Source organism: Somniosus microcephalus, chromosome 5 (genome assembly GCF_052327205.1).
Source record: "Somniosus microcephalus isolate GS21.2 chromosome 5, FLI_Smic_1.0, whole genome shotgun sequence".
Classification (NCBI taxonomy): Eukaryota; Metazoa; Chordata; class Chondrichthyes; order Squaliformes; family Somniosidae; genus Somniosus; species Somniosus microcephalus.
The window spans coordinates 92,437,948-92,460,505 of NC_140991.1; the positions used below are offsets into that span (position 1 = coordinate 92,437,948).

The 22,558-nt window shown below is 45.3% G+C and overlaps 1 protein-coding gene across 1 annotated transcript in view; it reads right to left on the reverse strand.

The window, feature by feature from the left end:
• Window positions 1-22,558, reverse strand: part of dnah5l (dynein, axonemal, heavy chain 5 like) — a 450,024-nt gene that overhangs the window by 404,051 nt on the left and 23,415 nt on the right. The window contains exons 7-9 of the mRNA XM_085987988.1: window positions 16,521-16,622; window positions 13,328-13,514; window positions 10,264-10,429 (exon numbers count right to left, since the gene is read on the reverse strand). Coding sequence (XP_085844114.1) covers window positions 10,264-10,429; window positions 13,328-13,514; window positions 16,521-16,622 — 455 coding nt within the window. The remainder of the gene's footprint in view (window positions 1-10,263; window positions 10,430-13,327; window positions 13,515-16,520; window positions 16,623-22,558) is intronic.

Sequence of the window (22,558 nt, forward strand, 5' to 3'; positions counted from 1 at the left end):
TGGCAAGGCCAGCATTTATTGCACAACCCTAATTGCTCGAGAAGGTGGTGGTGAGCCACCTTCTTGAAACGCTGCAGTCTGTGTGGTGAAGGTACTGCCACAGTGCTGTTAGGTAGGGACTTCCAGGATTTTGACCCAGCGACAATGAAGGATCGACGATATACTTCTAAGTCAGGATGGTGTGTGACTTGGAGGTGGTGGTGTTGCCATGCGCCTGCTGCCCTTGTCCTTCTAGGTGGAAGAGGTCGCCAGTTCGGGAGGTGCTGCCGAAGAAGCCTTGGCAAGTTTCGGCAGTGCATCTTATAGATAATACACACTGCAGCCATGGTGTGCCGGTGATGGAGGGAGTGAATGTTTAAGGGGTGCCAATCAAGCGGGCTGCTTTGTCCTGAAAGGTGTCGAGCTTCTCGAGTGTTGTTGGAGCTGCACTCATCCAGGCAAGTGGAGAGTATTCCTTCACACTCCTTACTTGTGCCTTGTAGATGGTGGAAAGGCTTTGGGAAGTCAGGAGGTGAGACACTCGCCGCAGAACACCTAGCCTCTGACCTGCTCTTGTTGCCACAGTATTTATTTGGTTGGTCCAATTAAGTTTCTGGTCAATGGTAACCCCCCAGGATGTTGATGGTGGGGGATTCGGTGATGGTAATGCCGTTGAATGTCAAGGGGCAGTGGTTAGGACTCTCGCTTGTTGGAGATAGTCATTGCCTGGCACTTGTGTGGCACGAATGTTACCTGCCACTTATCAGCCCAAGCCTGAACGTCATCCAGGTCTTGTTGCATGCGGGCATAGAAACATAGAAGATGGGAGCAGGAGTAGGCCATTCGGCCCCTCGAGCTTCTTCCGCCATTGAATGAGATCATGGCTGATCATCCAAATTCAGTAACCTGTTCCTGCTTTCTCCCCATATCCCTTGATCCCTTTAGCCTTAAGAATTATATCTAACTCCTTCTTGAATATATTTAATGAATTGGCCTCAACTGCCTTGTGTGGTAGAGAATTCCACAGGTTCACCACTCTCTGGGTGAAGAAATTCCTCCTCATCTCTGTCCTAAATGGCTTACCCCTTTTCTTTAGACTGTGACCCCTGGTTCTGGACTCCCCCGCCATCAGGAACATTCTTCCTGCATCTAGTCTGTCTAGGCCTGTTAGAATTTTATAAGTTTCAATGAGATCCTCTATTATTCTTCTAAACTCTAGCGAATATAAGCCTAATCGACCCAATCTCTCTTCATACGTCATTCCTGCCATCCCAGGTATCAGTCTGGTGAATCTTCGCTGCACTCTCTCCATGGCAAGAACATCCTTCCTCAGATAAGGTGACCAAAACTGCACACAATACTCGAGGTATGGTCTCACCAAGGCCCTGTACAACTGCAGCAAGACATCCTTGCTCCTGTACTCGAATCCTCTCACTATGAAGGCCAACATACCATTGCCTTCTTAACTGCCTGCTGCACCTGCATGCTTACCTTCAGCGACTGGTGCACAAGGACACCCAGGTTTTGTTGCACTTCCCCTTTTCTCAATCTATTGCCGTTCAGATAATAATCTGTCTTCCTGTTTTTGCCACCGAAGTGGATAACCTTGCATTTATCCACATTATACTGCATTTGCCATGCATCTGCCCAATCACCCAACCTGTCCAAATCATACTGGAGTTTCTCTGCATCCTCCTCACAGCACACATGCCCACCCAGCTTTATGTCGTATGGACTGCTTCATTATCTGAGGATTTGTGAATGGCACTGAACACTGTGCAGTCATCAGTGAACATCTCCATTTCTGACCTTATGTTGGAGGGAAGGTGATTGATGAAGCAGCTGAAGATGGTTGGGCCTAGGACACTGCCCTGAGGAACTCCTGCAGCGATGTCCTGGGGCTGTGATGATTGATCTTCGTGCTATGTATGACTCCAGCCAGTGGAGAGTTTTACTAGGGCTCCTTGATGCCACACTTGGTGAAATGCTGCCTTGATGTCAAGGGCAGTCACTCTCACCTCACCTCTGGAATTCAGCTCCTTTGTCCATGTTTGGACCAAAGCTGTAATGTGGTTGGGAGCCGAGTGGTCTTGGCGGAACCCAAACTGGACATCAGTGAGCAGGTTATCGGTGAGTAAGTGCCACTTGATAGCACTGTCAATGACACCTGGGACTTAAGATAGATAAATCTCCAGGACCTGATGCTCTTTACCCCAGGGTATTAAAAGAAATAGGTGAGGAATTTGCAGACATATTAGTCATAATTTTGCAGAATTATAAAATTCCAGATTCAGATTTTCAGATAATTGTGCTATTGCATTGGAAAATTACAAATGTCATTTCATTATTAAAGACGAGGAGGGAGTGTCCTAGGCCCAACCATCTTCAGCTGCTTCATCAATGACCTTCCTTCCAACATAAGGTGAGAAATGGGGATGTTCGCTGATGACTGCACAGTGTTCTGCGCCATTCACAACTCCTCAGGTAATGAAGCAGTCCATGCCCGCATGCAACAAGACCTGATGACGTTCAGGCTTGGGCTGATAAGTGGCAGGTATCATTCGCGCCACAAAAGTACCAGGCAATGACCATCTCCAACAAGCGAGAGTCTAACCACCACCCCTTGACATTCAACGGTATTACCATCGCCGAATACCCCACCATGAACATCCTGGGGGACACCATTGACCGAAACTTAACTGGACCAGCCACATAAATGCTGTGGCAACAAGAGCAGGTCAGAGGCTAGGTATTCGGCAGCGAGTGTCTCACCTCCTGATTCCCCAAAGCCTTTCCACCATCTACAAGACAAGTAAGGAGTGTGATGGAATACTCTCCACCTGCCTGGATGAGTGCAGCTCCAACAACACTCAAGAAGCTCGACATCATCCAGGACAAAGCAGCCTGCTTGATTGGCACCCCATCCACCACCTTAAACATTCACTCCCTCCACCACCGGCGTACCATGGCTACAGTGTGTACCATCTACAAGATGCACTGCAGCAACTCGCCAAGGCTTCTTCGGCAGCACCTCCCAAACCTGCGGCCTCTTCCACCTAGAAGGACAAGGGCAGCAGGCGCATGGGAACACCACCACCTCCAAGTTCCCCTCCAAGTCACACACCATCCTGACTTAGACATATATCGCCGATCCTTCATCGTCGCTGGGTCAAAATCCTGGAACTCCCTACCCTAACAGCACTGTGGGAGTACCTTCACCACATGGACTGCAGTGGTTCAAGGCGGCGGCTCACCACCACCTTCTCAAGGGCAACTAGGGATGGGCAATAAATGCTGGCCTTGCCAGCGACGCCCAGATCTCATAAGCAAATTTAAAAAAAGCAGGTAACTACAGACCTGTCAATATAACATCAATTGTGGGGAAGTTACTGAAATCTATCATGAGAGAGAGTGACTGAGCATTTGGACAAGTATCAGTTGATCAGAGAGTCAACATAGATTTGTGATGGGTAGATCACATCTGATTAATCTAGTTGAATTTTTTGAGGAGGTCACAAGCATGTTGCATAGGGGAGTGTCTATGGATGTTGCCTATATGGATTTCCAGAAGGCAACTGATAAGGTTCCACACAAGAGATTATTGGCAAAAATTGGAGCGTACAGAATTGAAGGTAACCTTGTGACATGGGTAAGTAATTGGTTGGTAGGTAGGAGAAAGAGAGCGGGAATAAAGGGTTCACTGCCTGATTAGTAGTATGTAACAAGTAGTATTCCCTAGGTATTGTACTGGGCCCTCAGCTTTTCACCATATATATTAATGACTTGGATGAAGAGAGAGTTCGATATCCAAATTTGCTGATTATATTAAGTTAGGAGGCATAGTAAGTAGTGTGTATAGGAGCAGGATGTTACAAAGGGGCATGGACAGACTAAGTGAATGGGGAAAACTACAGCAGATGGAGTTCATTCAGCAAAGTATGAGGTAATCCATTTAGAAGTGAAATTAGGAAGCACTTTTTCACACATCAGAAATCTGGAACACTCTCCTCCAAAAAAACTGTAGTGAGTCAATTGAAATTTTCAAGGCAGAGATCAATAGATTTGTTAGGTTAGGAATATCGAACAAAGTTGGTTAAATAGAGTGGTGCTACAGATCAGTCAAGATCTAATTGAATAGCGGAACAGACTCAAGGGGACTGAATGGCCTATTCCTGACCCTATGTAAGGTAGTGCATATTGATTCCAAAACACTGGATAATCATTAAAACTGGAAGAGGATTTGGAAGTAACACAGTTTGAGAGACATTAACAAGGCAAATAAAATAATTCAACATAAAAGAATTAAGTATAAAGTCCAAGCAGGTAATTTTAAATCTGATTAATTAGATACTTGTAGAATATTACATCAAATTCAGGCATTACTTGTAATAGTTCCACCGCCGGTTATCCTGACATAAAATAAAATAAAGTTCTTTTCACTGCTTTGTTTTATCAGAAACAAACTTTATTTATTTCAGGATAACTATTACAAGCTCTTGAGAGTTTAAACAGGACTTCTGCATTTTCCTTGGCAGAAATATTGATTAATGCTCTTTGTTTTCCATAGAAATCACAGAATTATATTTTGGTTAGAAAACTGAAAAATTATCTGTAAGGAAGCGGCTGACAGGTCTGAAGACCACAACCTAAAGTAACTTGCCTGAACTAGAAAAAAAAGGATAGCAGAGGAAGTTTTCTTTGTGGAACCTCCCTAGTTTATCTTCCTGTAAGTTGCACTGATTATATATACTGCATATACTGGAACTTATCAAAGCTATTTTGACCCACTCATGAAAATATTCATTCTGTGAATAAGCATTTAAACTGTTTTTCTCATTATAGGCTTCACCCAAAGACAAAGTGATTAAACTGCTAAGATAAAAGTACATAAGAACATAGAATTAGGAGCAGGAGTAGGCCATACGGCCCCTCGAGCCTGTTCCACCATTCAATAAGATCATGGCTAATCTTCGACCTCAACTCCACTTTCCCGTCCAATCTCCATATCCTTGGATTCCCCTAGAGTCCAAAAATCTATCCATCTCAGCCTTGAATATACTCAACGATTCAGCATCCACAGCCCTTTGGGGTAGATAATTCCAAAGATGCACAACCCACTGAGTGAAGAAATTCCTCCTAATCTCAGTCTTAAATGGCTGACCCCTTATCCTGAGACTGTGCCCCCTAGTTCTAGACTCTCCAGCCAGGGGAAACAACTTCTCAGCATCTACCCTGTCAAACCCCCTCAGAATCTTACATGTTTCAATGAGATCACCTCTCATTCTCCTAAACTCCAAAGAGTATAGGCCCAATCTACTCAATCTCTCCTCAAAGGACAACCCACTCATCCCAGGAATCATTGCACCGCCTCGAAGGCAACCATATCCTTCCTCAGATGAAGGAGACCAAATCTGTGCACAATACTCACCAAAGCCCTGTACAATTGTAGCAAATTTTCCTTACTCTTGTACTCCAATCCCCTTGCAATAAAGGCCAACATGTCATTTGCCTTCTTAATTGCGTGCTAACTCTGTGTTTCTTGCACGAGGATGCTGGGAGTGCCACAGAGGGGATCTCAAGCACCAGCAGCTACTGAAAGGCTGTTGCCTGAACTTAAATGTGCTACCATTTTGCAAAAAAAGGCACAACAACCCTTTTGATGCATTGATCACTGAAGACCAAGCAAAGTGGAGGGCAGGAACAAAGTGAAACGATTGGAAGGAAAGGGCCATCCAAAAAGGAAAAATCTTGGGACAGACCTCCCCTGAAGCACTCATTGCAAATAAAGTATTCTCAGTCACTCCAGTAAAATTGTGGGCAGGACACTTTCAGTAACATAATAATTGGGGTTTGAGCCTTATGCACAATATGTGCGCAGGCTTCTATCTGATGGCGCAATATTTATAGAGGTGATCGGTGTGAAACAGGCACAGAATAGGCCTCAGAACTATGCACCGAGGTATTTCAGATGCATCCCTGTCTGCACTTATCTTTACAACGTGGACCGCGATTTTGCTGAACTCAGCATGTCCATGGTGGGCGACATCGCTGGCGGGTTCTGACCCTGCTGCTGGCTCCATCCTGCTCTGGAAAATTAATTTCCCTTGATGGGGCTTTTTAAGCCCACGCAGCCCGTTTCCTGGCCAATTCGAGGAAGCGGGTCTGGTGACATTTGATGACCTGTCATCAGCCGGTTTCCTTAAAGGGACCATGTCCAAATTTATTTTGTCATTTGTGCTGTCAGTATGCTACAGCATTGAAGTGCAGCAAACACTGACAATCGCTGCACAAAGGCACAGGGCTGCACGCAGGCTCTCCCATGACTCCCTCCATATGCTTATGGAGGGAGTCACAGCACTCAGGGAGGTCCTCTTACCTTCCCATGGGCGGAAGACACCTTCCCAAATCAACGCAGCCTGGTTGCACATTGCATAGAGGGCACAAGCAGCGGTGTGGTCAGGAGGACCTGGCTGCAGTGGCGCAAACCTTTCAATGATCTCAGTAGATCACAAAATGTTACTGCAAAGCCACACTCAACCTCATCCTGCTGTGCCGCTCATCACATCATATGCATTACAAAAAGAAAATACTGCAGATGCTGGAAATCTGAAATAAAAACAGAAAATGCTGGAAATTCTCAGCAGGTCAGGCAGCATCTGTGAAGAGAGAAACAGAGTTAACGTTTCAGGTCGATGACCTTTCGTCAGAACTGGAAAAAAGCAGGAAATGGAACAGATTTTTAAGCAAGTGTAGTGGATGGAAAAGGGGGACGGGATGAAAGAACAAAAGGGAAGGTCTGTGATAGGCTGGAAGGCAGGAGAGATTAAGAGACATTGAGAGATATTAAGAGATATTCAAGGCAAAAGAGGATGGTAATGGGACAGGTTAAGAAACAAAGGATGGCTCTAGATGAAGTTGCTAAATTGCGCTGGCAGAATGGAAGACAGCTGCACTGTGGGAGAGAAGAACAGAACAAAAGTGTGAATAAAAAAAAATATATATATATATATATATATGTTATGATCTGAAATTGTTGAATTCTATGTTGAGTCCAGAAGGCTGTAAAGTGCCTAATCGAAAGATGAGGTGCTGTTCCTTGAGCTTACGCTGAGCTTCCGTGGAACAATGCAAGAGGCCGCGGACAGTGAGGTCTGAGTGGGAATGGGGCAGTGAATTAAAGTGACAGGTGACCGGAAGCTCAGGGTCCCCCTTACGGACTGAACGGAGGTGTTCCGCAAAGCAGTCACCCAATCTGCGTTTGGTCTCCCCAATGTAGAGAAGACCACATCGTGAGCAGTGAATACAGTATACTAAATTGTGAGAAGTACAAGTAAATCGCTGTTTCACCTGGAAGGGGTGTTTGGGGCCCTGGACAGTGGGAAGGGGGGAAGTATAAGGGCATGTGTTGCATCTCCTGCGCTTGCACGGGAAGGTGCCGGGCGAAGGGGAAGGGGTGTTGGGGGCAATAGAGGAGTGGACTAGGTTGTCGCGGAGGGAGCGGTCCCTACGGAATGCTGAAAGGGGAGGTGAGTGGAAGATGCGTTTGGTGGTGGGATCACATTGGAGGTGGCAGAAATGGCGGAGGATGATGCATTGAATGTGGAGGCTGGTGGGGTGAAAGGTGGGGACAAGGGGAACTCTATCGTGGTTCTGGGAGGGAGGGGCAGGGGTGAGGGCAGAAGTGCGGGAGATAGAACGGACACGGTTAAGAGCTGTGTCAACCACTGCAGAGGGGAATCCTTGGTTGAGGAAAAAGGAAGACATATCGGAAACACTGGTATGGAAGGTGGCATCGTCAGAGCAGATGCGGCGGAGACGGAGAAACTGGGAGAATGGAATAGAGTCCTTACAGGAGGCAGGGTGGGAGGAAGTGCAGCCCAAGTAGCTGTGGGAGTCAGTGGGCTTGTAGGGAATGTTAGTCAATAACCTATCCCCAGAGATGGAGACGGAGAAGTCGAGGAAGGGAAGGGAAGAGTCGGAGATGGACCATGCGAAGGTGAGGGAAGGGTGGAAATTGGAAGCAAAGTGAATTAAATTATCTAGTTCAGGGCGAGAGCAGGAAACGGCACCGATACAGTCATCAATGTACCGGAAAAAGAGGTGAGGGAGGGGACCTGTGTAGGACTGGAACAAAGAGTGTTCCACCTACGCCACGAAAAGGCAGGCATAGCTAGGATGCATGCGGGTTCCCATAGCCACACCTTTGATTTGGAGGAAGGGAGTGGAGTCAAAGGAGAAGTTGTTCAATGTGAGAACAAGTTCAGCCAGGCGGAGGAGGGTGGTGGTGGATGGGGACTGGTTGCGCCTCTGTTCAAGGAAGAGGCGGAGCGACCTCAGGCCATCCTGGTGGGGGATGGAGGTGTAGAGGGATTGTACGTCCAAGTGACGGAGGGCGTCAGAAGAGTCGCGGATGTAGGTGGTAAGAAACTGGACAAGGGGGAAAAAAAGAGTCGAGATAGGAAGAGATAAGTTCCGTGGGGCAAGAACAGGCTGAAACGATGGGTCTACCAGGGCAGTCCTGTTTGTGGATCTTGGGAAGGAGGTAGAAGCGGGCTGTGCGGAGTTGGGGAACTATGAGGTTGGCGACCGTGGGGAAAGATCTCCAGATGAGATGAGGTCGGTGACAGTCTTGGAAACGGTGGTTTGATGTTCGGCAATGTGGTCATGGTCCAGGCGAAGGTGTCGGCGAGTTGTCGTTCAGCTTCCGCTAGGTAGAGGTCGGTTCGCCAAACAACAACAGCACCACCCTTGTCAGCAGGTTTAATGACAATGTCGGGGTTGGATCTGAGAGAATGGAGTGCTGCAAGTTCAGAGGGAGGTAGGTTGGAGTGAGTGAGGGGAGCAGAGAAATGGAGACGGCCGATGTCACGCCGGCAGTTTGCAATGAAAAGATCTAGAGAGGGTAAGAGGCCAGAGGGAGGGGTCTAGGTTGAACAAGAATTCTGAAAGCGGGAGAAAGAGTCAGCCGTGCGGGGGGAAGACTCCTGGCCAAAGAAGAGGGCATGGAGGCAAAGGCGGCGGAAAAAGAGCTCAGAATCATGCCGAGCTCGAAATTCATTGAGGGGTGGGCGTAAGTGGATGAACCTCAGGCATTTGCTAAGGACTGATCGTTCAGGGTCAGAGAGGGGAAGGTCAGAGGGGATAGTGAAAACGCGGCAGGGGATGAGATTGGGAGAAGGGATGGGGTCAGAGGAAAGTGAAGGGGAAGAAGGTTCCGGAGGGGCGTTGGTGTTCAAGAGTTGTTGAAGCAATGCATCATATGCATTCTTAGACAGATTTGTGTGCACCTTTGGACGTGGCTTAGTGAGTTGCAGTGAATGGTGAGACATAACGGTACCCCCCATAATGGTGATGAGTGTGAAAGGAATGGCTTGGGCATTGCAGGGATGCTTTATGGTGTTGGTGTGGGGTGGTGCCAACCTGACGCATCATGTGGCAGCCAGGGCGTACAGCATCAAGTGAAGTAAATCTGGCCATTCCTGGCTTCTCGGGCAGCAACAGGGTCAGGTGCTGATGCCCTCTGTCCTGTGCTAGCATCGGTTGATTGTGAAGAAGGTTGGTGGTGTTGGGGCTGATCGTGGTGGGATTCTGAGGACCAAGGTGAGAGAGTATAAAGGGCACCCATGCTGATGGAATAGATGGCAGTTGAAGTTGCGATGACAGTAGTAATCTGTCAGTGGTGAGAAAGGTTGTTCCAATGAGGTGACACTGGATAGAGAGTTTGCTCCAAACACTTGCAACTGGCATAAAGCTCAATCTGTCTTCCAAATGCAGTAAGCAACAGCTTCTGAGCTTGGAAAGTGAAAAGCTGTGAGGTAGGAGCTTTTATGTCACATTTCAAGCTGTCAAGTAATCAGCTGATTCAATGGCCATTCACCTCCCGCCCCAGCTTAACAGACGTGCTCCCAGAGCAGCAAGGACCCCATGGTTGAGCACGTAAAATCAAAGGGTGAGATCAAATGTATTCTTAATGATCTCTAAACAAGGTCATAATTACCTGAATTGGGTCCCCCACCACTGCGTGTCGGGTCTGCTCAGCGCTGACAGGCCAGACATTGGCAAAGGTGTGTGGTGGCAGGTTCACAGCGGGGTCCCAACCCGCTGAGGGGAAAAAAAACACTTTCCCACCCGACCCGCCACCGATCACACCCGCTGACCCCCCTGGAAAATCTCAGCCTTTTAGTCCCATTCTTAATCAGATATTCACCAAGTTATAGGTTAAGATAAACAATTGGTAACAGTTAACTGAGAAATAGAATGAACTGGCACCATATCAAAATGTACCTATTAAACTTTGCCATTCTGGTCTTCCAATGATCCAGTTCTGCAGAGGGACCAATATCATCAGCTTCCTTTCTCATTTGCTCACTTTCAGCTAAGACCTGCTCGATTTGTTTAGTCCATGACATCAGCACTTTCTCAAGTTGCTCCACAAATTCAGTGTTCTTAGCTAGAAGTTAAAAAGTAATTCCAAATTAGATTAATTTATTCCAGGAAATTTAATATCAATGCAAAATAATTAAACAACTCTTAATTCCATTTGCAACTGTTATGTATCTGAAGTGGTACCATTAACTGTGGATTACACCAGAAACTGTGTAAAATGTAAAAGCAAACAATACAACATAAGGATTAACTGTGATCCTATATACCTGGCAGTGGAGCTACATTTTACTCTCTACACAAGGCATACAATATTGCTTTGACACAGATGTTGTGCTATTCAACATAGCTGATAATACTTTTCCAAAAATAAAGGATCAAATTTATATGCTTGAAAGTGTACATTTCACTTTCTCACCAATTTCTCCGCTCCCCTTGTTCTCTGCAGGCACTAAACATAAAACAACATTTTTCATACAGTTCTATCCACTCAGCTAAAACCAATGTATCTCAACATTCCACTTCTGTCGACAAAAACGTGAAGTCCTTTCCCATAAATTTGAACCAAAAACTGACCATTTATGTTGACATTGACATAAACTCTTGCCTGCTTAAGTGGACAAATTTCTTAAGTCCCTAAAAGCATTAAAAGCTTATGTCGCTTACCGCTTACGTCGACATGAAATGGCAAACTCCTTCAATCTCCGGTATGAAGATTGATCTGGGTAGATTTTAACATTTCGGCGGCCGACCAGTGGAGCATGGCAGCCGGCAGTTCATTTCTGGTGGTGAAGAGGCAACCATGATTTTGAGACCCAGGCCTCATTTGAATCCGACTGGCAAGCTGCAGACACCAAAAGAATGCCCCGAGGTAGCTCAATGGTTTTGAGCCACAGGAATGTTGGCTTTCGGGAACGCCAGCAGCAGCTGCAGGTAGGTCTTAGGAGGGGGAGGAGGCGAGGCTGAGGTGGGGGGGGAGTGAGCCTGGACCAGTAGTGGCCCTCAACATTTTTGTTGAGCCAGGAAGGGCACTTCTGCTCCTTCGAACTACGCCAAAATACAAATCTTAAAAAAAAATGTTGTGGCCACTGCTTGGACTGTACATATGGGCAGAGCGCACATAATGGACACATGAGCGGAGCATGCACTAAAATTGTAATCAGGGTCCTATCGATGTCATGAGAACACTGATTTGCACGGATAAGAGGCCAACTGCCAGTTTCAGATGGGTGCTGCGGCCACCGAGGGATGGGTCTCTTTCAAGATGGCAGTGGCCAGAGCGGAGTTAACGGAGCGGTAAGTCTACCCACCCCATTTTGAGGCCTTTACCGCCCAATAAATGCCAGTTTCAGGGAGTTAAAATCAAACTCAATATTGACTTCTGTGATTCTAGCATATGCAGCGCTCAACACCCAACCTGGAGCAGCAAACTCCGAATGAATGATGGAAACTTGTTCTCCTGACACTCGGGGGTCCTGACTCCTGGGACCAAGTTCACAACGCTGGAGAACATCCTAGGACCACAACACCGACATATGTTTGCCTTTCATTTCTTTTTTATTGCATCGTCCCAGAGCTTTTATGCGGGTTTCCAGAGTTGAAATCGCCATTAACAGCCTTGTGTTTGCATTGCATGGTTGTAGAGATGAAGCCCCATTTGGGACCATGTTGGGGAGGTGTCCGCTTTTGTGGGCCCAGCAGGCCTGTTGTCGCTCTATAAAGCACTGCTCTCATACAACCAGGACTCGGAGATAATGGCCCTGAGCTCGAGGGAGGGGCAGCTCAGGAAGCCAATGTGTGGCTCGCAACCTGTTGTCACTGAGGGCCTCAGGACAGCAGTAAACAAGTGGACATAATGGGGGACATCATCCCACAATGTTTAACACGAACAGGTTCAGACAGGGCTCCCATGGATTAGGAGAAGGTTGATGTTGTTCAAATCCAAATGCTGGACAGGAGCTTTACTTTCAGTGCCTCAGACAGCGATTTCCTTGCACTAGACTGTAATAATAAGATGCCCTGGCATCTAATCTACCAGCCACCCACCATCCTGCTCAGTTACACATCAATTCAAAGGGAATCGCTTCTGTCCATGAAATTGGAATGGTTCCTGAAATGTCAACAGAAACAGGTAGGAGTGTATCTGTAAATTTAGTCTTTATTTATTAACCCCACCCTTCCACTTCTACAGTTTTGGGCCCTATGCTGGGTTTATTGCAGTGTGCCAGGATTCCATACAGTGGGAGTTTCTGGAGGCTGATATGTGGAAATAAATGCTGCACTCCAGATGGACACAAGTGGGCCCTACTGGAGTGGGTGGTTGGGATGGGGAGGAGGGTTCAGGCAATGGGAGGAAACAAATTGGATCAGCCCCCTTGCACATTGGGTCAAGAAGAGGTCTGGAGGGCCTGCGCTTTTGCCCCCTCTCCGCAATAGTGGGTGTGCACTAGATTTTCTGGCTGCATGGACAGGCGGATGGCAGAGATGTGTCTGTAGTGCCACAGGCATTTGCTGGCCCCATGTAAATTAGTGCCCTCCTGCCAACCCCACTGGCAGATGCTATCCTGAGGTAGTGGCCCATGGATTTTCAGGGCCCGTGTCTTAATAGTGGGATGAAAGTTTACCCCAAAGTAACTTTATGTATATTTCTCACAATAGTATTAAATAGGAGTTAATGTACAGTATTCTTTGACTAAAAGCTATTTTTTTTTTAAATTTAATGAAGCTACCCAGGCATCAAAGGGTTAAAATTCTGGAGACTTGAGTTTTCAGGAAATCTTGACAGAAGTTGAAATGTAAATCTTCCATAATAAATTAATGATTTACTGAACATAAATAACATACATATCACACACTCTCAATATTATTACATTAAACTGTCCTAAATTATAAAGAGAAAATAATGAGAAGTATAGAGTTGAAAACCGAAAGCTAGAACAGTAATAAATAAAAACATATTTGATACCTGCACTTGAATAGTCTGAGGGACTATGCAGATCATCAATATTGTAGCCTGTAGCCACCTCCTCAAGAATAACTTGGCGCTCCATATTTTTCCTGGCAGAGGACAAATTGCTAACAAATTTGTCTAAGGACTCAAGGAACTCCTGAATCTGAGCATTCTTTAGTCCATCTTTAACAGATCCCCAATTCTGCTCATTTGTAGAAGAACAACAAAAAAAAGTTAATACTATTAACAAACCCTTTAAAATAAAAATGTTTAAAAATTAAAGAGAAATAGTTGTATTAAAGTCTTTCATTGTAATTGTGTGTATTGGATTTTGGTCAAAATACAATTTCCTGGTCTGATTTTGTATGACTACAGTGCTGATAGCATTTACGATAAAATATATTGTACTGATCACTGGTGTAAAAGCCCAACCTAGGTGATGAGGCACTTGAGCACAAATTACTACTGTAGGACTAGAGCTCTATTTTTAGGTTCTGTAAAATGGATTGATTCAACAACCTAAGCAAAAATAGAGCTCCCGTGATCCATTGTAGCACTGCAGAAGAAAGCAGAACTCACCGGATTCAGCAAGATCAGCACATTATCATCATTTGAATCTGCTCAGTGCGTGTTTCCATTAACATAAGAAGTAGACAAGGCAGAGAATCATTTGGGCAGCAGCTCTAGAAGGGTTGCTGCTCTATTTTAACATTGTGGTTTGTTTTCTAGATTTAAGAGCAGATATGAAAGGATTTGCAGAACATCCCCCCTTCAGTGAGGATTATTTGAATGAATGGTCTGCGGGAAGAGGTGCAACAGAGGAGGGTATCCATTTTTGGCACAGAGACTGTCTTCCTCTGAGCCACAATGTGCAATAAGCATAACAGGAGGTCCACAGAAAGCAGGACAAATCCAACCCAGCCAATTACAGCCCGATCAGCCTACTTCCAATAATTAGTAAATGTGATGGAGGGAGTCATCAGCAGTACTATCCAGCTGCATGTACGTACCAATAATCTGCTTATCAAAGCGCATTTTGGGTTCTGCCAAGACCATACAGCGCCAGACCTCATTAAAGCCTTTCTCCAAAAATGGACAAAAGAGCTGAATTCCAGAGGTGAGGTGAAAATGACTACCCTTGACCTCAAGGCAGCATTTGACCAAGCGTGGCACCAAGGAGCACAAGTAAAATTGAAGTCAATGGGAATCAGTGGAAAAACTCTCCAGTGGTTGGAGTCATACCTAGCACACAGGAAGATGGCTATGCTTGTTGGAGCCTCAGGACATTGCTGCTGGAGTTCCTCAGGGCAGAATCCTAAGCTCAACTATCATCAATGACCTTTCCTCCATCATGAGATCAGAAATGGAACTGTTTGTTAATGATTGCACAATGTTCAGCTCCATTTGCAATTCCTCAGATAATGAAGCAGTTCATACCCACATGCAACAAGGCCTGGACAACATCACGCTTGGGCTGGTATGTGGAAAGTAACATTTGCACCACACAAGTGTCAGGCAATGGCCATCCAAGAGGAAACAGCCTAACCACCTCCACTTGACATTCAATGGCATTACCATCACTGAATCCCCCACTGACCAGAAACTCAACTGGACCAGCCACACAAATGCCGTGGCTATTAGAGAAGTTCAGAGATGCGTATTCTGAGGTGAGTGTCTCACCTCCCAACTCCCAAAACCTCTCCACCACCTACAAGTCTGGAGTGTGATGGAATACTCTCAACTTGCCTGTATGGGTGCAGCTGCAATAACATTCAAGAAACTCACACCTTCTAAGACAAAGCAGTCCACTTGATCAACACTTCATCCGTTAACTTAAACATCCACCCCCTCCACCACAGGTGTACAGTGGTTACAGTGTGTACAATTCACAGGATACACTGCAGCAACTCACCAAGGCTTCTTCGACAGAATATCCCAAACCCACAACCTCCACCACCTAGAAGGGCAGCAGGTGCATAGAAACACCATCACATCTAAGCCCCCCTATAAGTCATACACCACCTTGACTTGGACACATATCACCATTTTTTCATAATCGCTGGGAGAAAATCCTGGAACTCCCTATCTAACAGCATTGTGGGAGCACCTTCACCACACAAGCTACAGTGGTTCAAGAAGGCAGCCCACCACCTTCTCAAGGGCAGTTAGGAATGGGCAATAAATGTTAGCCTTGCCAACAACACCCACATCCTGAAAATGAATAAATAAAAAGTTTATAAAAGTCTCTGTTAAACAAACCTTTTACTTGTCTAACTTATATGAAGCTGGGTATTTATTTGTTCACTTTATAATAAGCTTCTATCTTCAGTGAAAACACAAAAGCTCATGTTTAGTGAACATTTAATACTCTTACACTTGGAAATTACTGTTGGTAATGTTAACAGACAAAACCTCAATGTGTCTGTGTAACAATCTTCTGTCCACTATTTTAACAGAGGTCATAAGAAATATTACACTGTGGCAGAGCCACCAAGGGACTCTTATATGTATGTACATAATTGCCTTTAACAGAGTGAATCGGTACCTGTATTTGTTTGCTGTATGTAAATAACGTGGTCCCTTTGAGATGTAGACCGAATGTGATGACGTCATCACGCAGGTCACGTGACGTTCCCAATGGCGGGAAACGTGATGACGTCATGACGTCAGCGGGGAAGCTTCCAGAATCAGCCCTTGTGGAGTCAGCCTTAAGCAAACACCTGTTGTTTAGTTCTCTTGCATTTTAACTGTTACTTCCACCAGTTTGTATTAAACATCGTTTAATTACCAGAGTTGCCTGGTCTCAGTACTTCAGATAGGAATTTGGCAATTCCTACAACACAGCCGTTAGTTTGGGAACCATTCATTCAGTTTTTAGATCTTTTTCTGTGCCCACAGCAGATGTCTGTGTGGTGCACTACAAGTTGTTGCTGGCAATCAAGTTGAAAGATTGATGTAATTATAACATCAGTTTATTCATAAATAATTTGTAGTTGATGATGGCTTTGCCTTATAAACTAATATGTTTTACTTTAACATAAATAAACTTGCATTTTAATAGATTTCATAAAATGTGAGCAAAACCTGTCTGCCTAATTTACTTTTTTCTTCCATGCAAAGAGGAAGATTAACAAAATGTTACAATTGGGATCATTCTAGAAAAAGCCTGCAACCATAGTTGCCATGGATATCACTTAGGGGAGGTTACCTCTTGAGATCGCAGTGCAGGTACCATTATATTGGCAAGAAGTCTCTCCAGCCCTTGAAGTAGGTTCCCTTCAGAGCAATGAAGCATGCCGAAATTTACCTCCTGAACAGAAAAAGGGCTTATATAAGTATATGCGTACAGTGCTGTAAACATTATTGACTAAAATTAATGGTGAACTATTTTGATAAATACTAGCTTCATAAATTAGTGACAAACTAAAATTTTAATGAACGATATCTAACAATAACTACCATATGCAGTACCACCCTAATTGATTGAACTAACTCCGCAGTAAAAATGATTGTCAAAAAGGTTGATAAAGGTACCACATTACCCAAACATTACTCTTTTGGGATGCTGATAGGCCTTTATATTTCCAGCATTTTCCATTTTAATAAAAAAAGTGATATCTGAAAGGTCGAGAAAGCTATACTACCTTCTGCACATATCAATATAGTAGAATTTTGTTATGGTGATCAACTTGGCCAGGTAACTCAAATGATCACTATAAGCGACTGATATCTACTGAGTAGCGACGCTAAATACTGAGTCGTGCTTTAAATAGCTGATTAATCAGCTTCTTAGACTCACTACTGATGCTCTGCTCAAAATGTTAGCACACTTAATGTTAATTCTCTTTTTGGTTTATTCATTTTCAGGTCAAAAATTGTACTCTGAGCAGAGCACTGCTAATCCCTTACCAACAGTAAGTGACTCAATGGTTTAAAGTGTCTGTACAGCCTCTGCTTAGTTCTGATTTTTTCCCTTAAAATGAATAAAACAGAACATGGACTAGCATTAAGAGCACTAAGGGGGCGATTTTCCCACTGGAGGTGAGATGGAGGCAGGTTTCAGTTTGGATGAGTTTGAAACTCGCCTCCACTGATGGGAAAATTGCAAAATTTTGAAACCTATGAATGTCCACTTGATTTCAGAGGTGTGGGATGCCCTTGCTCAATTAGTGTTTTGGGACTGAAACTCACCTCTTGACAGCACTTTTCCAGTCTGAATTTATGACTTCTTGCTCCCTTGGCTCATTCCATAGCATTTCTGCAACTCCTGCACCACCTCCAACATCTTTTGAGAAACCTATGTCCAATTCCAAGGCAAGGGCCTACCTGAGGCTCTCGGATGAGGCGCTGCAAATGTTGTTTGAGGGGGTGACAGCTAGCATGGAGGTGCTCTTCCACTCATCTCGGAGGAAGAGGCCTGCCAAAGAAACCAAGGCTGTGTGGGTACAGCTGGCAAGGGATATAACCTCCAGATCTGTGTGCAGATTGGGAGACTGTTTCTGTGTATTGATGAAATGCTATCCCTGTTGGAAAGCATTAAAATGATTTGAAGCCAAAATGTTGGCGTTATGCCATCTGTTCTTTCGTCTTAGGCAGCTCCACATTGCTGGCACCGCCACACTTGCGTTGTCAGGTTGGTGGCCTGAGTGAAAGGAGGCCAGAGAGTCATGTCCATTGTCAATGTTTTCCTAGGATGGAGCCAAGGACATGTGCCAACTTGGGCAACCTATGCAAATCTGGCCATGATAAGTTCATCCCTTGCATCCCTGGCAGCCATGTGCTCGTGTGCTGCTGCTGCCGCTGGTCGATACACCAGCGCTCTGACCTCTTCTTGTTCCTCCTCTTCCTCCAGATCCTCCTCCTCCTTAGCCTCCTCCTCATCTGAGGAGGGCTGGAACTGAGCCGCTTACTTATCAGGAAGCTGCAAGCCATGACGTTGTGCGATGTTGTGCAGTGCACATCAGACCACGGCCATTCTGGAGACCCTGTATGGTGTATACTGCAGGGCTCCACCCGATCGGTCAAGGCAATGGAAGCGCATCTTCAACAACCCATTGGTTTGCTCTATAATGGACCTGGTCAAAGTGTGGCTGGCGTTGTAGCGCTCTTCAGCCTCCTGATCGGCGTCATTAGCCACTTCTTCAGGGGATAGCCTTTGTCACCAAGGAGCCATCCGTTAAGTTGGTTTGGTGGATTGAAAAGCGGAGGAACACTAGAGTGCTGCAGGATGAAAGAGTCATGGCAACTTCCACAGAACTTGGCGCAAACATGCAAGAACTCCTTCTTGTGGTTACACATCAACTGAACGTTGAGGGAGTGGAAGCCCTTTCGGTTGACAAAGATAGCTGGGTTGTGATAGGGCGCCCTAAGGGCCACATGTGTGCAGTCTATGATGCCCTGCACTATTGGCATGCCTGCCATATTTGCGAATAACGGGCGGTTATACTTGCTTGATCCCTTGTGAACTGGATGTAATTGTGGGCCTTAGCAAAAAGGGCATTGGTAACCTGGGTGATGCAACTGTGGGCGACTGACTGCGAGATGCCGCTGATGATCCCTGGATGGAGCCTGAGGCAAAGAAGTTGAGTGCGGTGGTGACTTTGACAGCCACTGGTAAGGGGTGTCCACCCGTTCCACTGGGCACCAGGTCTTGCTGCAGCAGGCTGCAGATCTCTCGGACAATCTCTCGCGAAAGTCTCAACCTCCTTTACACTGCTGCTCACTCATGTTGAGGTAGCTCATCCTTTGTCTGTAAACCCTCTGTCGGGGGTATCTCCTGCGGCGAGGTGCCTTGATGCGCTGGTGCCTTCTGCCCTGTGCAGCATCAGGTGGCTGAGCAGGAGGTTAGGGCTCCTGCTGATGTTGCTGCTGAGCTGCCTGAGCAGGAGGTTGAGGCTCTGCCTGGTCCATGCAGAAAGAAAATGAATGGTTCCCATGCTGCTTGTAGATGCCTCCTTTGGGGAAGCGCTCATTGCAAGTGGGGAGAGGGTCTTCCGAGGAGGTCCCACAGTTGATGGAGTCAAGCTGCAGCACCTGAGACTTCGGAAGGCCTTCTAAAAGTACTCAGAGACCTTTTAAAGCCACGGTCTGGCACCTGCAAGTAATCCTTGCTGCAATAAATGATGTCTTGTTAGACCTGCAGCAGTGAGGAGGCCACCCACGAGTCAACCCACCAGGTTTACCTGGCGTGGTTCAGGAGTTGCGTGGAGCACGCCGAAATGCTGGAAAAATCACAAGGGCCTCTCAAAATAGGCTTAGAGAGGCCGTTAACAAGCATTTAAAGATGTTAAATAGCGCAATGGCCAGCTGGAGGCGGAATCATTTCCCGACCTCCAAAACCGGCACCGGCAAAATCCCACGGAGGCGGGTTGGAGGCGGGTTCCGTACCCGACCTCTTTAAATCTGATTTCCCAACTTTCCCGCCTCCAAACCCACCTCCTCCGACATCAGAAAATCGCCCCCTAACATTCTGAATGGATTCTATGGTACTCATTCATTGATTGATTCAATTGGAAGCACAATTGCTGGAAACAAAAGCAAAGCCAAAAAGAAAGCAATTCAACTCCTGTCTGTGACTATAATGTAGCTTTAGTGGGATGAGAATGCACAAAGTACTTATTTTTGGTCAGTCTCATTTTTCCTGGTTTTAGTAAATGTGAGTTCTTGTGGCAGACTCTACCCCATACCAGCAAATCTGCTTTCCACCCTCCCTCACAACAGTTTATCCAGGACAGTACTTAGCTGGGCTTCCACTTCTGTTCCTAGCACGTCAAACTAAGCTTAACAAAGACATTTAGCGTGTTCTTGCATACATATTATCATGGTGTTCAAGCATAGATTTTATTTTTCACTTTTTTAAAACTCCATTTACTGTTTAATTTGGCACAGCAAGGAAGTATTGAAAAAGTATCACTGAGGGAAAGCGAGCATGGCTTCTTCAATACTTCCTTCACCAACTTTTTGAAATCCACCTTGCACAAATGCCAAATTATTCAAAACTGTTAGTTTGGGCTTCCTCAGCAACACTTTTCCTGTGTTCTCACCAGTTTTCATAAACAGACTGAATCTTTTAGGAGCCAAAATCTGTGTCTTTGTTCTCTGATGGTTATGGGTTGGTAGAATCTAGATCTAACAATGATTAAATACTTGCTGGAGAATCTGTAGGATACCCACCAAGTCTCCAAAGAATAACATGCTGTTAGACCAGTATACTGGCTAAAATTATTTGTTCAGAATTCTTTACGGATAAATTAATTAAACAAGTAGAAAGATTGGCAAGATACAAACATAGCACTAAAGACAAAATTACACTAATACAAACTGAGCTAATGGTTTATAAACTAAGATAGGTAACACAGTTCTTAGAGCGCCTCTCAGTAGGATCTGAGGAAAAAATGTCCAGAAAATCAGCAGAGTTCCACTTCCCAATTTAAGTGCTGGGATGTCCCCTCCTGCAGGCAATGCTTCTTGCCCTGTTGAAGTTAGTGGGGTCAGGAGCATGGCATGCCCCATTCCCCAAAAACCCCAGAAAGACTGATGGATATTGGCTGGCCTAAGATAACAGTATCAGGTTCACCTTCCACCCCCCAAAGAACAATCTACCTGCCCTACGTGGTGGTCCCTTTACAAATGGCAAAGATAATGGGCCAGAATTTGCGGTGGGTATGATTGCATACTCTCAGAGTATGCCGTCATACCGCCTTTGAAATGGACCAGAAGTTCCGGATTTCCGCATGTCAGATCATCAGATCATCTGCTCCGCCTTGGAAATCCCAAATGCTGGTGCAGAGTTGGGCTAATTTCCCACCAACTGCCCAGCAATTACGTATGAAAATTTTACAGCTGGTGGAAACAGGCGCAGGGCCTGTTTGCATCAGTATAACATGATACCTCAAAAGATCCAAAGCATCGTTCGGCATGTATTTAGCTCACATAAAAGTGAAATTGTTAGTTTGTTTTGTCTGCACATTTTATTGAAATCCTGATGTTGAAGCTTGGTGTTGTCATTTCGCCAGTTTGTGTGTGTGTGGGGCAATCTAAATTCAACTGATACCAAATCCTGAATAAAGAACGAAATGTTAAACCTAACTATATATTTATATCTTATTTCCTGACATTAAAGCTTTTAAAGTCACCGTACGGTGCTGTTGCCATTGACCGTGCCCGTTCTGCGAGTGGATTCAGCGGGCCAGGTGCCAGTCTGCACCCTCCTTTTTCCGCTGCTGCCTTATTCCCCCTTGTATTAGTTATCATGTCCAATATAACACTGTAACATTATTCCCCGGTGTACCAGTTATCATATCCCATTGAACAATTAACGGTAAAAGCCTGATGCTGGTTCCCACATATCTGTCAAGAGGAAACTTGGCGCTTCCACTGATTGGAGCACCAGTCCCACGTGATCCCAGGTACGCTTCCGCACACGCTGTGCCCCGGGATCCGTGGGCCATTACACCGCCCTCGAGTACGCAGCGTCAAACAGCAAGTTCGTGAAGGATGGTCCCCATCAGATAAGTTCGTATTCTATTCGGATGCCGATGACATACTCCGTAGGTACGCCACCGACCGCAAAATCTGCCCCAATGCATCGCATAGTCAAAGAAGACCAAAATCTAATGGACAAGTAGACTGGTTACAGTGTGCTGACTTACTGTCAAAAAAGATACTCTGTGGAGTTAACCCCTTACAAATTGAATCTAGCATTACAGAAATATTATGTTAATAATCCAATGTAGGAAAAAAATCCATTATACCACAATGGGTTTTCATTGTTTTTGCAGCGCCAATAACTCTAAGGTCAGGTTCTTGAATGTAGAAAAGGATTGTTTAAGTAAGTACATTACCAGTAGTATTAGAATTATTCAAGCACTGCAAGACCAATTTCAGAAGTTGCATGTGGGTATGGCCAGTTAAACCATAAGCTGCAGAAAAAAAAAGTAACCTGCCACATTAAACTTGATTTAGAAACCAATTAAGTCAAAATCAGAATGGTAGCTGGAATAGCTGATTTAAAATGTTAATATATGCTGACGAATGAAAAGTGGAATAGATAATTATAATCTCTGCATGCCGAGTCATTAGAAAGAATGTACGGAGGAAGCAGTATTATCCAGAAATCTCCCCTCACAAAGTGCGAGGACTGTTAAAAGGTTTGCTCACTTCAAAGAAGTGACTGTAAAATTAAAGGTACCTGCAGCATAAATGGCAGCTCCAGTTCTACAGAATTCTAAACTCCGTGGACGAACT